The sequence below is a fragment of the Dendrobates tinctorius genome, unplaced genomic scaffold, assembly GCF_039654945.1.
Source record: "Dendrobates tinctorius isolate UK_male_01 unplaced genomic scaffold, ASM3965494v1 ptg000073l, whole genome shotgun sequence".
Lineage (NCBI taxonomy): Eukaryota > Metazoa > Chordata > Amphibia > Anura > Dendrobatidae > Dendrobates > Dendrobates tinctorius.
Genome location: NW_027361741.1, coordinates 37,853,986 through 37,868,414, shown reverse-complemented (window position 1 = coordinate 37,868,414; position 14,429 = coordinate 37,853,986). Strand labels below are relative to the sequence as shown.

Genomic DNA, 14,429 nt, shown 5'->3' with positions numbered 1-14,429 from the left:
AAAAGCTTCCCTTGTGGTAAGTTTTGCTTATTTCCACCCCGTATGGGATTGTGAATTTTTTCGAAGGCAAAAAATGCAAAGTGTGTAGTATCCCCCTGATGAACATTTACAAAATGCTTAGAAGCACCAGAATAAGCTGCATTTTTATTTCCATTGTTGGCTAAATGTCCAGCTATTTGCTTTTTTATCTTTCATATAGTGCACCCAATATATAGTATGTTACACGCCAGACAATAAATGCAATATACTACGTATTGTGTATCGCAATTCATGAAGGATTTAGTAGTGTGACAATAACCAGAGAAAGATCTAATTGTTTTGGTTTTATCCATTGCATAAATGCATACATTGCACCGATTACCGGCACACTTGTAAAAGCCAGTTGTAGATAACCAAGATTTGGGGCTTGAATGTTGAGAAAATAAGCTAGGAGAAAGTGCATTATCTAAACTAAATCCTCTTCTTGCTACATATCTGCAGCCATTGCTAATAATATGGCGTAGCTTATCATCTTGATTTCTTGATTAATGACAGATATTTTTGCACATTTTTTTTATTAAATGGAATTGGGGACTATATGGGGTGCAAAATGTAACTACAGAATATAAATTGGTAGAAATCATAGGTTTATCTGGAGTAATAAATCTGGGTTGTTTGGAAACCTTATTAAAAGCTAGCCTGATGTCATGACGACTATAACCCCTGTAAGGTAGCGCTCACTGAGTGCGTTGGGGAACACTCACTTGGCAGTGGATTCACGGCACACAGGAACACTTTCCGTTTAAACAGTCTATGTGGTTTATTATACAGCATAAACCATATAAGGCAACACAAGGCTAACAGTCTTGTATCCGACAGATGAATTCTTAATGTCTATAGTAGAGCTTCGCTCTCTCAGTTCTGTGGCCATACAGGCTGTGCCACGTCCAGAAAACAGGCTCTATAGCCTCAACACAGTTATTTTCCCCTGTTCAGGGTTACCTATTAGGAGCTCCTGCTTCAGACGCCGACTCTTGGTTAGTCCTTTTCTCTCAGGGAAGCGGCCGCACTGGGATCACCGTTCCGGACAGTGCCTTATTCACTAGGCCACCTCACGGTTCCAGACCCACAGCCGGACAGTGGCTACCCTAAAAGCAGGCCGTCACAGACTCTGCTCACACACGTGGCCTGTCCGGGTGCTGTTCAGGGATCCGACCCTTACTCCCAGGGTCTCCCAACACACCGGCCTCACCAGGCCCAAAGTCTCCATGTGCTCTTCAGGGAGGTAGCACACCTTCCAACACATAGGCTTTCCAGGACCTTCCACATGAACCAATCAGGTCCATGCACTCCCCTATGTGACCAGACCTCAGGCACATTATATGGTACATAACCACACCCGCAGGTGAGGTATGGATCACATGGTTATGACCTCATTGCAGGCCCTTTTAACAAACCCAGCCATACACACACAGGCTTTACTTTGGGCATTTCAGACACACGCCCCTGGGTGGGTTTGTAGGTGACTGGTCCCACCGATCTCACCAAGTCACCTGGAAGCAGCCCATTGTAAAACAGAAGAAACCATCAGCAGTATATCTGCTGATTAACATATATTCCAGCTTCCATCACAGGGGACCCACCCCTGTGATACATATCGGCCATTTATAATCCTGCTGATCACCATTTTCCCTATTACAATGAAGGAACGCCTGCATGCATGTCCCATACAGCGCCCCCTAGCTGTCACAGGGGTCACTGCATCACACCCCTATCATATCAACATTTAGTAACAATTTGGCTTTCTTGCGAAAAAATGTCCTGGTCAGAACATAATTGTTTCACCCTGCTAAACTCACAAAGGGTAATAGCTTTAATAGTATGTTTGGGGTGGGACGAAGAAGATAGAAGTAAAGAATTACTGGAGTTGTTTTTTCCATGTACAGAGGTGTGTATTTTATGCGCGATGGAATTACCTTTGAGGAGAATATCCAAGAAAGGTACATGTTCACCAAAGCCACTAATGGTAAATGATAAATTTAAATTATTAGAGTTCAAATATACAAAAAATTCAGCCAAATGAGATCGAGAACTTTGCCAAATAAAGATCAGATCGTCCACATATCTGCCGTACCGTAAAATGTGGTCGGAAAATGGATTGGAATCTGCTAAAAGAAATAGTTCCTCCCACCACGCCATATAAAGTATAGCGAGGGAGGGAGAGAACTTCGAGCGCATCGGGGCACTGAGAATTTGCAAAAAAAAAAATCGTGGTTACTTACCGATAACGGTATTTGTCTGATCCCATGACGGCACCACGGAGAGAGAGGGATCCGCCCTCAGGGACAGAAAACCTACAGATGAAAAAGGCGGTACCTCTCTCCCACATCAGTTGGTTTACAGAGCATTACACAGAACTTTCAGCTGCAACTCAAATGGTTATAAAAAATCCAAAATTAATCAAATTACTCAACTTAAGCTTAATAGAGGCACCGTGTGGCTAAGTATTAAAGCTAACTAACTCATTCTAATGTGCACACCTGTGTGTGTGAAAGGGAGGGGATGTACGGGTGCCGTCATGGGATCAGAGAAATACCGTTATCGGTAAGTAACTACGATTTTCTCTTTCCCCCATGATGGCACCACGGAGAGAATTACAAAGATTGCACATCTAGGGAGGGACCACCGCCTCCAGAACCCTTTTCCCAAAGGTGAGATCTGAAGAGGAGGTCAAGTCTAGACGGTAATGTCTGAAAAATGTAGAGGGGGAAGACCAAGTGGCAGCTCTACATATCTGGTCTATTGAAGCGTCAGCTTTCTCCGCCCAGGATGATGCCACTGCCCTGGTTGAATGGGCCATTACGTCCTCCGGGATGGCCGCCCCGCAGGAGGAGTAGGATAGGGTGATGGCCTCTCTTATCCACCTCGCCAGTGTGGCCTTCGATGCTTTTTGACCCTTTTGAGGACCCAGAAAACAGACAAACAGAGACCTATCCTTCCTAAACTACCTCGTGGTTGTCAAATATTGGACCAGGCATCTTTTTACGTCTAAAGTGTGTAATACCTCTTCTCTTTTGTTTCTGGGATTGGTACAGAAGGAGGGTAGGGAGATTTCCTGGGTCCTATAAAACTGAGAAGACACCTTGGGGAGATATGCTGGGTCGGTTCTAAGAATTACCCTATCATCCAGAACTTGCGTGAAGGGTGAGTGGGCAGACAAGGCTTGTATATCACTAATGCGGCGGGCAGAAGTTAATGCTACGAGGAGGGATGTTTTAAGGGACAATATTTTTAAGGGAACCTCCGCTAGGGGTTCAAAGGGAGATTTGGTTAGTGCATTTAGCACTAGGTTTAGATCCCGAGGGGGGGGGGTGCGTAGGGGGATCGGCCTAGATCTACTTGAGGCTCTAATGAATCTCATAAGCCATCTATTTTTGGATAGGTCATAGTTATACAAAGCTCCCAAGGCCGCTACCTGTACTTTTAAGGTGCTGGTAGCTAACCCTTGTTCCAACCCCCTCTGTAAGAATTCCAGAATCTTGTCTACAGGGATTTCGCCCTTTGGGTTGGAGCCTGACACTGACATGAATTTCTTCCACACTTTGCCATATGCTTTAGTGGTTACTGGCTTTCTGCTTTGTGGTAGCGTGGTTACCAAGTTTGACAAGAAGCCCTTGTTACTTTGGAGCTCCCTCTCAAAAGCCAAGCTGTCATGTGTAGGTTTTTTATGTGGGGATGATACACCAGTCCCTGGGATAGTAGGTATGGAGTTTCTGGTAGAACCCAGGGATCTGTTACGTTCATCCTTCTCAGCCAGGAGAACCATTTTCTCCGTGGCCAGAAGGGCGCTATTGCCACTACCTTCGCCTTGTCTCCCCGTATTTTCCTCAGTACTAAGGGGATGAGAGATATTGGGGGGAAGGCGTAGGCCACATGATAATCCCAGGGTATCGTGAAAGCGTCTAGAGCTACTGGGCCCCCCCGGGGATCGATTGAGCAGAAGGTTTCCAACTTCCGATTCTGGCTGTTCGCAAATAAGTCTATTTCTGGCCGGCCCCAGAGTATCACAATCTGGTTGAAGACTAACTGGTTTAGTTCCCACTCCCCCTGCTTTAGACGTGTCCTGCTTAAAAAATCCGCCGTTCGATTTTCTGAACCCTTTATGTGAAGGGCTGTCAGGGATTCTAGATTGTGTTCTGCCAGGTGGAAGATGGACTTTGTTACCTCCATCAGTGGATGAGATCTGATGTCCCCCTGGTGGTTTAGATATGCTACCACTACCTAGTTGTCTGAAAAAACCCTCGTGTGATGGGAACGAAGAGAATCTAGAAAATGAATGAGAGCTAGTTTTACTGCCAGCAGCTCCTTCATATTTGAGGAAGCGGACTCTCTTCCCTGGTCCCAGGGCCCTTGTACCACCTGGTTGTCTAGATGTGCACCCCACCCCCAGGGGCTTGCGTCCGTAGTTAGGATCTTTGTCGCAGGTAATGCCCAAGGAACCCCCTTGGCTAGGTTGGCCAGAACTGTCCACCATGTTAAGGAATGTATTGTCTCTGGTGAGATGTTTAATTGCATGTCTAAATTCCCGTGTAGGGAAACGTCTGCGTCTAATATTTCCCACTGTAAGTTTCGAGTGTGGCTCTGTGCCCACTGAACTGCTAGCATGCAGGCTGTCATCGACCCCACTAGTGACATAGCCTTTCTCAGGGTAGTGTTTGGGGAGGCTATCATTTGTGACGCCATTTGTGTCATTTTTTGCACCTTCGCCTGTGGAAGATAACATTTCTGTTCGATTGAGTCCAGTGTTATCCCCAAGTACTCTTGCACCTGACTTGGTACGAGCCTGGACTTGGGCAAGTTCAGCATCCACCCTAGACTTAGTAGAGACCTCATGACCATGTCCAATTGTTGTTTGCAGTGGTGAAAGGTGACCCCCTATTATTAAGAGATCGTCCAGGTATGGGACTATCAGAATGTTTTGCTCTCTTATGTGGGCCATTAGCTCCGACATTACCTTTGTAAATACCCTTGGAGCAATGGTTAGCCCGAAGGGAAGGGCTCTGAACTGATAATGTTTTATCTCCCCCTGGATTGTCACCGCCACCCTGAGGTATTTCCTGTGGTTTCTGTGAATAGGCACATGGTAATATGCGTCTCTTAAGTCTAATACGGCCATGAAGCAAGCTGCAGGAAGCATTTTTATACAAGATTTTATTGTCTCCATTTTGAAGTGCTGAATTTCTAGGAATTTGTTCAGCCTTTTTAGATTTATGATCGCCCTGTACGATCTGTCTGACTTCTTGCGAAGGAAGAGAGGGGAGTAGAAGCCTTTGCCCCTGTCTTGGTAGGGGACTTCTTGTAACACGTTTTTCTCTCGTAGATTCGTTATTTCTTGTTGTAGAGCTAGCTGCTCGTGTGATGTCCTTTGGGGAGTTATCACAAAAGAATCGTTTGGGAGGGTGATGAATTTTAACCTCAGACCTTGTTTTATTATATCTAGTATCCATGAACTCGCGGATATTTTTTCCCAGGCCTGGAGAAAGTAGGATAATCTTCCTCCGACCCGGGGAGTACCTTCATTGTGGCTTCTTGTTGTCGGGGGGTTTGTTAAACATAAAGCCTTTATTCTTGTTCCTTCTATCCTCTCATCCTTCTTTGTTCCCTTTTGGGGGCTTCCGCCGCATAAACCTTCTGTTCCGAAAAGGTTGTTTGTATGACTGGCTGGGGAACCCGGGAAAGGATTTCTTCTTGTCCCCGGCCTTGTCTAAGATGTCGTCCAGTGTTGGGCCAAATAAGAATTCCCCCTCGCACGGGATTGCGCACAACTTGGCTTTTGTCTGCAAATCACCCGGCCAGCATTTCAGCCATAAGGCGCGTCTTGCGGCATTTGAAAAGGCCGCTGTCCTGGCTGCCAGTATGGTTGAGTCTACCGACGCATCCGCCAGAAACGCTGCTGCTCCCTTCATTACCGAAACTGATCTCTGTATCGTTTCTCTTGGCACTTTCCCCTTTATCTGAGAATCTAAATGGTCCAGCCAGACCATCATGGCACGTGCTGTACATGTGGCTGCTATGGCTGGCTTTAGCCCCCCTCCTGCTGCTTCCCAAGCGTTTTTAAGAAAGTTTCAGCTTTCTTATCCATTGGGTCCTTCCGGGTGCCCATGTCTTCGAAGGGCAGGGCAAATTTTTTAGAAGCTTTAGCAACCGTTACATCTAATTTAGGTGCTTTGCTCCATAAGGAGCAGGCCAGGTCGTCAAAGGGGTATTTTCTCTTTGGTGTTAGGAGGACTTTTTTGTCCGGCTTTTTCCACTCTCACTTGATGAGGGAGTGGATTTTCTCATTAATCGGGAAAGCCCTCCGTTTTTTTTGCTCTAGCCCTCCGAACATTATATCTTGGGCCGTTTTCTTAGGGCGTTCGTCTACCAGTCCCATAGTTGTCCTCACAGCTTTCACTAGGGCGTCTGTTTCCTCAATGGGAAAGCAGCTGCGTCCCCCTTCTGAGGATGATGAAGAGGACTGGGAGGATGATGAATCACTTGAGTCAGATAGTTCACTTCCCGACTCACTGACGCTCGACTCTGGGGACCTATGCCTGGACCGGCGGTTTTTCTTTGAGGTTCTAGCACCCTTAAGGGTGTCTTCGACCTGGGTTTTTATTAACGTTTTGAGGTCTAAAGCAAACCTCGGGGATTCCTCCTGTATTGTTTGTTCTATGCAAGCCGCACAGAGCTTTTTCTCCCACGCAGGGGGTAGCTCCTCCGTGCATATAGCACATACCATGTTTTTAGATTTGGTAGTGCATTTACGCCCCTGAAAAGAAAAATTAATAGTCGCAAATTAGCGAGCGGGCATTCACGGAGATCACTCACCCTCCTGTGGAACGAACGATACCGTCTCAGGCGTAGAGATTATCTCCACTGCTGAGTCCACTTCTGGCTGTGCCGCCATGGTGGAGCTTTGGCTGCGCCATGATCCTGCATGACCGCTGCTGGGAAGAGTCGCGTAAGCGCTGGCGCGATTCCTGCGTTTGCTGTGGTCCCTGCTTCTGGGACCGCCGCCGTGTCTTCTTCTCCCTCTGTGGTTTCCCACTCATGGTGACCGCTTCCTTCTCTTTCAGCGTGCTTTTTAAAGCCTCATTTTTTTTTCCAAAATTTTTTTTTTTTTTTTTTTAATTTCGCGCTGCCGCCCCCTTCCCAGGGATCCCTGCGCCACGCCGGAAGTCCCGCGTGTGCGCCCCCGCGATACCACCCAGCGGTGCACCGCACCTCCCTTATTTAAGCGAGTTGTAATGGCGCGTGCGCGCCCGTCCTACCGGCGTATTGCGCGCTCGGCGCCGGTCTCTTGCGCCCTCACGGCGCTGTACTCGTGGCTGGTGGCGGCCGCCGCCGCCCTTGTCTGCACTGCCGCCCTGCCTGCTTCGCGGCTCCTAGAGGCCACGCCGCCTCCCTGCTCCAAGGTATGGCAGGCTCTGACCTGTGCATGCTACCTTGTGGTTCGGCAGCGCTCTCCTGTAGTGACCGCCGTCACTATACTGCAGGAGGTAGCCCGTCTGTTTTTTTTTTTCCCCCTTTTTTGGGATCGGCAGACTTCGAGGTTTCTTCACTGCCTCTCCCCACTCACCATCAAGGCCCACCAACCGCGGTGGTGGTGCTTCGGGGGGGAGCCTGTTCGAGGCCTCGACCCAGCCGAGGCAGGGAGCCCCGCTGCCTATCACCGGTCTGGATCGGTCCCCAGAATCCTGCGACGTCTTGTCAGGTACGTGCTGTAGGTTCCCCGTCAGGAACAGGAACCCAACTGATGTGGGAGAGAGGTACCGCCTTTTTCATCTGTAGGTTTCCTGTCCCTGAGGGCGGATCCCTCTCTCTCCGTGGTGCCGTCATGGGGGAAAGAGAAAAACAAAAAATAAGAGATTAGTGCACAAGAAAATGAAATGAAAAAACCCAGCAAGTAACCTAATTTAAATAATATGTGCAAAAATTTTGCACCATCAAAAACTCTCCAAATGCTCATCGTGGGAACGTAGCCTAAGGCCGGGGTCACACTTGCGAGAAACTCGCACGAGTCTCGCGTCTCAATACCCGGCACTGCCGCCGGCACTCGGACTGGATCGCTCAGCTGCATAGAAATACATGCAGCCGACGCCGGTCCCGAGTGCCGACGGCAGTGCCGGATATTGAGACGCAAGACTCGTGCGAGTTTCTCTCAAGTGTGACCCCGGCCTAAAGGTGACCAGCTCAGTCTAGGTGTGCTTGCTACATAGGATCTAACATGTGTTGAGGTCTAATAGTATATTTTGATCAATATTTATCATATTATCATTACTATTTCATACCTCTCTCTATCAGACCCTGCAGTAGCTCTTTAGGATCTCCAAGACAGTCAGAATGATCACCTATGGGAATACAACAAAAAGATTGTTTCAGATGGTGGATTTTTTAAAGGGATTACTTTAGATAGAAGCTTGGTTCCTAAAACTCTTCTCTTTAGGGTTGATTCACAGATTCACAAATGCAGTTTTTGATCCCGGAAAGTGAAACTGAGTAAAAAATGTGAGAGTTCATACTAAAGAAAAAAAAAGTATAACTATCAATTGTATTCAGTCATTCTTTTGTTTGAAAAGCTATGAGAAAAACACAATACAGCATGCACACAAAATCACATAGGAGGAGCTTAACAAAGGTGGTGAAAATTGGCATGCATTCCATTCGTCAGATTTATTATACCTTTTGAATATTTTTTTCTTCTTGTTGCTCCTTACTAGTGATTTTTAAAAACTGAGTAGAAAATGAGGCATGGCTCAGAGAAAAGCGAATGTGGATTAAAATTTTGTACAAAAATGGCGATATAAAGTAACGAACAAACAGCTGTCTGAGGAGAAGAAAGGTATTTAACAGTTTCAATACAAAGGTGGGTAGGGAATGGTAGGGAATTTTTAATGCAAGCACATTAGAAATTTCATCATATAGATAGGGATTTAGATAAAAAATTTCTTTGACCTTCGGACCACCCCTTTAACCCCTTTACGACCAGAGGTATTTCTGTTTTTGAGTTTTTGTTTTTTGCTCCCCTTATTCCCAAAGCCATAACTTTTTTATTTTTTGGTCAATATGGCCATGTGAGGGCTTGTTTTTTGTGGGACAAGTTGTATTTTTGAACAATACCATTGGTTTTAATATATCATGTTCTGTAAAACGGGAAAAAAAATCCAAGTGCGGTAAAATTGCAAAAAAAAGTGCAATTCCATCAGTTTTGTTTTGTTTTTTACCATGTTCACTAATTGCTCTGACCTGCCATTATGATTCTCCAGGTCATTACGACTTTATAAACACCAAACTCGTATAAGTTCTTTTTTATTTAAGTGGTGGAAAAAAAAAATCCCAAATTTTGTTTAAAAAATGGCGCCATTTTCTGAGACCTGTAGAGACTCCATTTTTCATGATCTCGGGTTGGGTGAGGGCTTATTTTTTTGCACGCCAAGTTGACGTTCTTATTGATACCATATTGGGCTAGATACGATCTTTTGATCACCCGTTATTGCATTTTATTGCAATGTAGCAGCGACCAAAAAAACGTAATTCTGAAGTTTTGAATTTTTTTCTCATTACGCGGTTTAGCGATCAGGTTAATTCTTTTTTCATTCTGATAGATCAGGCGATTCTGAACGCGGCAATATACATGTATATTTGATTTTTTAAATTTTTTTTATTGTTTCATTTTGAATGGGTTGAAAGGGGGGTGATTTGAACTTTTACATTTTTCATAGTTTTTTATATTTTTAAAAACTTTTTTTTTACTTTTTGCATTCTTCAATATTCTTCATGGGAGACTAGAAGCTGCAATACTTTGATCGCCTCTGCTGCACACAGGCGATGATCAAATCGCGTGTGTGTAGCAGAATTGCTCACTTGCTATGAGCGCCGACCACGGGGCAGTGCTCATAGCAATCCAGCAATGACAACCATAGAGGTCTGCTTCACATTATCATGTGGGATCACCGAAGGGCGGGATTTACAACGCGCTTCCGGTAAGCACGAGTTAAATGCCACTGTCAGAAATTGACAGCAGCACCTTACTAGATAACAGCCGCGGGTGGATCGCGATTCCATCCGTGGCTGTTGCAGGCACATGGGGCACAGAGGGAGTACAACTTCAGCATACTATTATGCCCAATGTCGGAAAGGGGAAATGGACTAGGATTTCACAATATTGTGCAACATTGTTTACTATGAAAATGGCTTATAAGTTGGAGTGAGCGAACCCGAATTGGAAAATTCGGGGTTTGTATGAAAGTTTGGGGTTCATACCGGATTTCTAGTGTCTGGTTCAGGACCCCAAATACTGACTACTTACTGTATATCCAGTTTCCTGTTCAAGTCCGGAAGTCTAACAAAGCTTGTTGAAAGGCTGCAACGCAGCCAATCAACAAGCTTCAAGGCTGTAGGCACTTCCGACTTTATCACAATCATGTCAAGTAATGGCATGGCTGTGACTGGCAGGCGAAGCACGTGAACCGGCCTGACATTAGAAAAAAAAATGACATGCAGTCCCTTTCATTCTTAAAACCAGACGAGCTGTGAGCTGGTATTTTTAGACTAGGAAGGGGCAATATCTGTGCAGCTTCCCAGCTTATTAATATCAACCTGCAGCTGTCTGATTTGCCTTAGCTGGTTATTGTATATAGGGGGATGCTAAAAAAACTGTGTGGTTCCCCCTATTTTTAATAACCAACTAAAGCAAAGCAGACTTAAAACAGCAGCCCTCAGCTGCACCAGAAATGACGCATCCGTTAGATGAACCAATTCTGACTCTTAGCCTTGGCTCTTCCTGATTGCCCTAGTGCGGTGGAAATCAGTGTAATTGTTTATAGGGCTGATGTCAGCTTTGTAATGGATAGGCGTCTATCAAACGCCCCATTTCTAGCCCAGTAGGTTTAAAAAGAAAATATACACACAAAGTAAAAAAAAATGTATTTGAATAAAGACTCTCCTACACATTCCCTAGGTTACCCATTTATTAATTTTAAAAAATTATCGGCAGATCCAATGACAATCACATCAGTAACAACCATGAACTATGACCGCGAGAACGAGACTCCAGAGGTTATGGTCATTTCTCACAGGTGATGATGTTGCGCCCTTGAGAAATTACTGCAAGTAACCTCTACAATCTCATTGTAGAGGTCACATCAGCGCTGTGAGGCAGGACTGTTCTGGTACCCAAACCAAACTTTTTTATAAAGTTTGGCTGAACCTGAAGGACCATTATGAGAAGATTTTCAAACATTATAGATTATACAGTATGTTATTAACATTTTTGCAGCATAATGTTACCTTCTAAAGCTTTTTAAAGTACAGTATATACTATGTGAACAATATTATAGTAAGGTAAAGGTAACACTGACCTTCATAGAATATAGGTGTGTAGTATATAATGCATTAACCTCACCCCAGTATTCCACTACAGCTGGTTGTAGTCCACACCTTCCAGCAATGTATGCATGAGTGGCATCTAATGTAACGGCATCTGCCTCATTACTCTAATAAAAAAAAAAAAACAACACAGAATAAACATTTTTATTTAGAGGATCTGCCCCAAGATACAACTATACAAAAAAAAAGAACACAAAACAAACATTACATAGATCTCTTAGACCTGATGAGACTGGGGGATGAATTTACAATTGTTTTTTTTAAATTCGTTTATTGAACCATAGACAGGGTATACAGTAAGCAAACTGACAACGATGAAAATACCATATAACACATATACATTCCACAGAGCATTAATGTCAAACAGTGTATGTATACCAGTTGTGTATAGAATAAAACATACTGTCAATTGCCTTATAATAGTCTGTGTGTTATTATTCAAATAATAAAGCCTGCCAAACCTCTAAACCATTACTACTACTACTACAAAACAACTATTTGCAGCCTATGTCTATATAATTAGCTCTTTATGATGCGATATCTCCGTCCTACAGCGTGAGATGAGAGGAATTCCACCCCTCCCATATCTTCTCAAATTTACTCGGGCACCCTCTGTTTTGGTACAGCGTACGCTCGTATGGTGTAATCGAATTCACCAATTCTATCCAGGCCCTAAGGGAGGGATCCGAACCCCCCATCCGCCGCAGTGCTAGCATCTTCCGTGCCATGAACAATGTCTCCCGTAAGAAAATCCCCGTATAATGTCCCCATGTCTCATCATCCCACACCCCAAACAGACAAACCAATGACTTAAGGGGAACAGGAATCTGTACCAGGGAGGTTAATAATGACGTCACCTCTTTCCAATAATGTGCTATAATTGGACATTGCCAAATCATGTGAATAAAATCTGCATCTGATGTATGACATCTCAGACACTCCGAAGATTGGAAACGGCCCATCTTATAAAGTCGAGTCGGAGTCAAATATGATTGGTTTATAATATAAAGTTGTATCATTCTATTGTTGATTGACGGAGACACCTTAGTTGGTGACTCTAGGATTTCCTCCCACTCCTCTCCCCGTGTATTAGGGATGAGTCTTTCCCATTTCCCCCTAACCAAGCATATGGCAGATTCCGTCCCCACCACCTAGCATGTGTGTATACAGAGAGGAGATGAGACCCTGGGGACCTTGTGACTTAAGAATGCCTATCAAGGGTAGAGACTAAATAGCATTATTCATACCGACATATCTCATTTGCGATTGAAAGGCTGATCTTAATTGCAAATATCAGAAGAATTGCGACCTCGGGACATCAAACCTAGCTTGTAATTGTTCAAAAGATAATAGTGTACCACATTCATATATATCCCCTATCGTAGAGACATTGCACTGAGGCCAGAATTCAGCAGATGGGTGGGCAAGCAGTGTCGGAAAATAACTATTATTCCATAAGGGCATTTCAGCTATGATATCACTAAATCCAACCACCCTATTAATCTGTGTTCACACTAATCTTGCCAGACGAAGCATGGGTAGCAGACGTGGGACTTTTACTTTCTCCAATTCCAAAAACCCGAGTGGGCAATCAGCATGTGCGGCATGAAGCAGATGGCTCTCAGAGTTAGGAAGATGATTACCAGTCATCCACTTATTTATAGCTCTGGCCTGTCCCGCCAGATAATACAGAAAAAAATCCGGTAGTGCTACCCCCCCCCCCTTTTTTTGGCCTTTGTAGATAGCTTGAGCTTTGGCCTGGTTTTCCCCCATATAAAAGACGTAATCTGGGAATTTAAATTAGAGAAGAAAGACTTAGGTACCACCACAGCACTATGTTGGAGAAAATAGCTGATCTTAGGGAGTAGTATCATTTTAATTAAATTAATGCGCCCAGCTACAGACAGTGGGAGTTTGCTCCAGATCGCAAATTTGACTTTAACCATCTCTAGTAATGGATATATATTAAGTTGCAGATCAAGAGTGCCGGATTGAGAAATATGAACACCCAGATATTTAAAATGTGGTACAATAGGCAGCAAGGAGAGAGTCCCAAGTCGGGGCATGAGAAAGAGGCATCAGAGCAGACTTCTCCCAATTTATATACAGGCCGGAGTATCTACTGAATTCGTTTATAGTGGCAATCACCCCCGTCAGCGTCTCCTCCGCCCTATCCATAAATATTACCATGTCATCAGCATACAGGCCTATGGTATCCACCCGATCTGCTATCTCTATACCCATAATATTAGGGGAAGTTCTCATGCGAATTGCCAAAGCCTCTATTGCAAGAGCAAAGAGGGCCGGGGAGAGGGGACACCCCTGACGAGTCCCCCTGTGCAGAGAAAAGGACTCGGAAGTGGAACCATTTACAATGACACGGGCCTTAGGTTTCATATACAATGTATTAACCCATTTTAAAAACCTATCCCCAAAACCATATTTCTGCAAGCATGCGTGGAGGAAAGGCAACTCAGGGGAGTCAAAGGCCTTGGCTGCATCCAACGACGCCAATACCCACCTATTGTCCGGCATCAGGGAACTATATTGGACCACCGATTGAACCCGTCTAATATTAATGGACGTACTTTTACCAGGCATAAAGCCAGTCTGGTTAGGATGTATAAGATCCAAAATAATTGAATTTAGCCTAGTAGCCAAAATCTTAGTAAAAAATTTGTAATCCACATTTACTAAAGATATGGGGCGATAAGATCCACAGTCCAGAGGGTTTTTCCCTTCTTTCTTAAGCACTATTATATTAGCTTCATAGAAGGACTCCGGCATGACCCCCCCCCCCCAGATCCCCCGGAACACCGACAACAAAAGTGGCTCCAAAATCTCCCGGTATTTCCTGTACAGCTCAATAGGAAACCCATCCGGCCCAGGGACTTTCCCAGAGGCCATATCCCTCATGGCATCTTGTATCTCTTCCAAAGTGAACTCAGCATCCATAAAGGCCCGCTGAGAAGCACTCAATGTGGGAAACGTTATATCTGATAGTCTAGACACCCCTGGAT

The 14,429-nt window shown here is 44.7% G+C and overlaps 1 protein-coding gene across 4 annotated transcripts in view; it reads right to left on the bottom strand.

The window, feature by feature from the left end:
* The window catches only part of LOC141096266 (serotransferrin-1-like), a 187,480-nt gene that overhangs the window by 12,870 nt on the left and 160,181 nt on the right, over window positions 1-14,429 (bottom strand). For all 4 annotated transcript variants that reach the window (XM_073582799.1, XM_073582800.1, XM_073582798.1 and 1 more), the window contains 2 exons: window positions 11,426-11,516; window positions 8,313-8,372 (listed from right to left, as the gene is read on the bottom strand). In XM_073582799.1, the coding sequence (XP_073438900.1) occupies window positions 8,313-8,372; window positions 11,426-11,516 (151 nt within the window). The remainder of the gene's footprint in view (window positions 1-8,312; window positions 8,373-11,425; window positions 11,517-14,429) is intronic.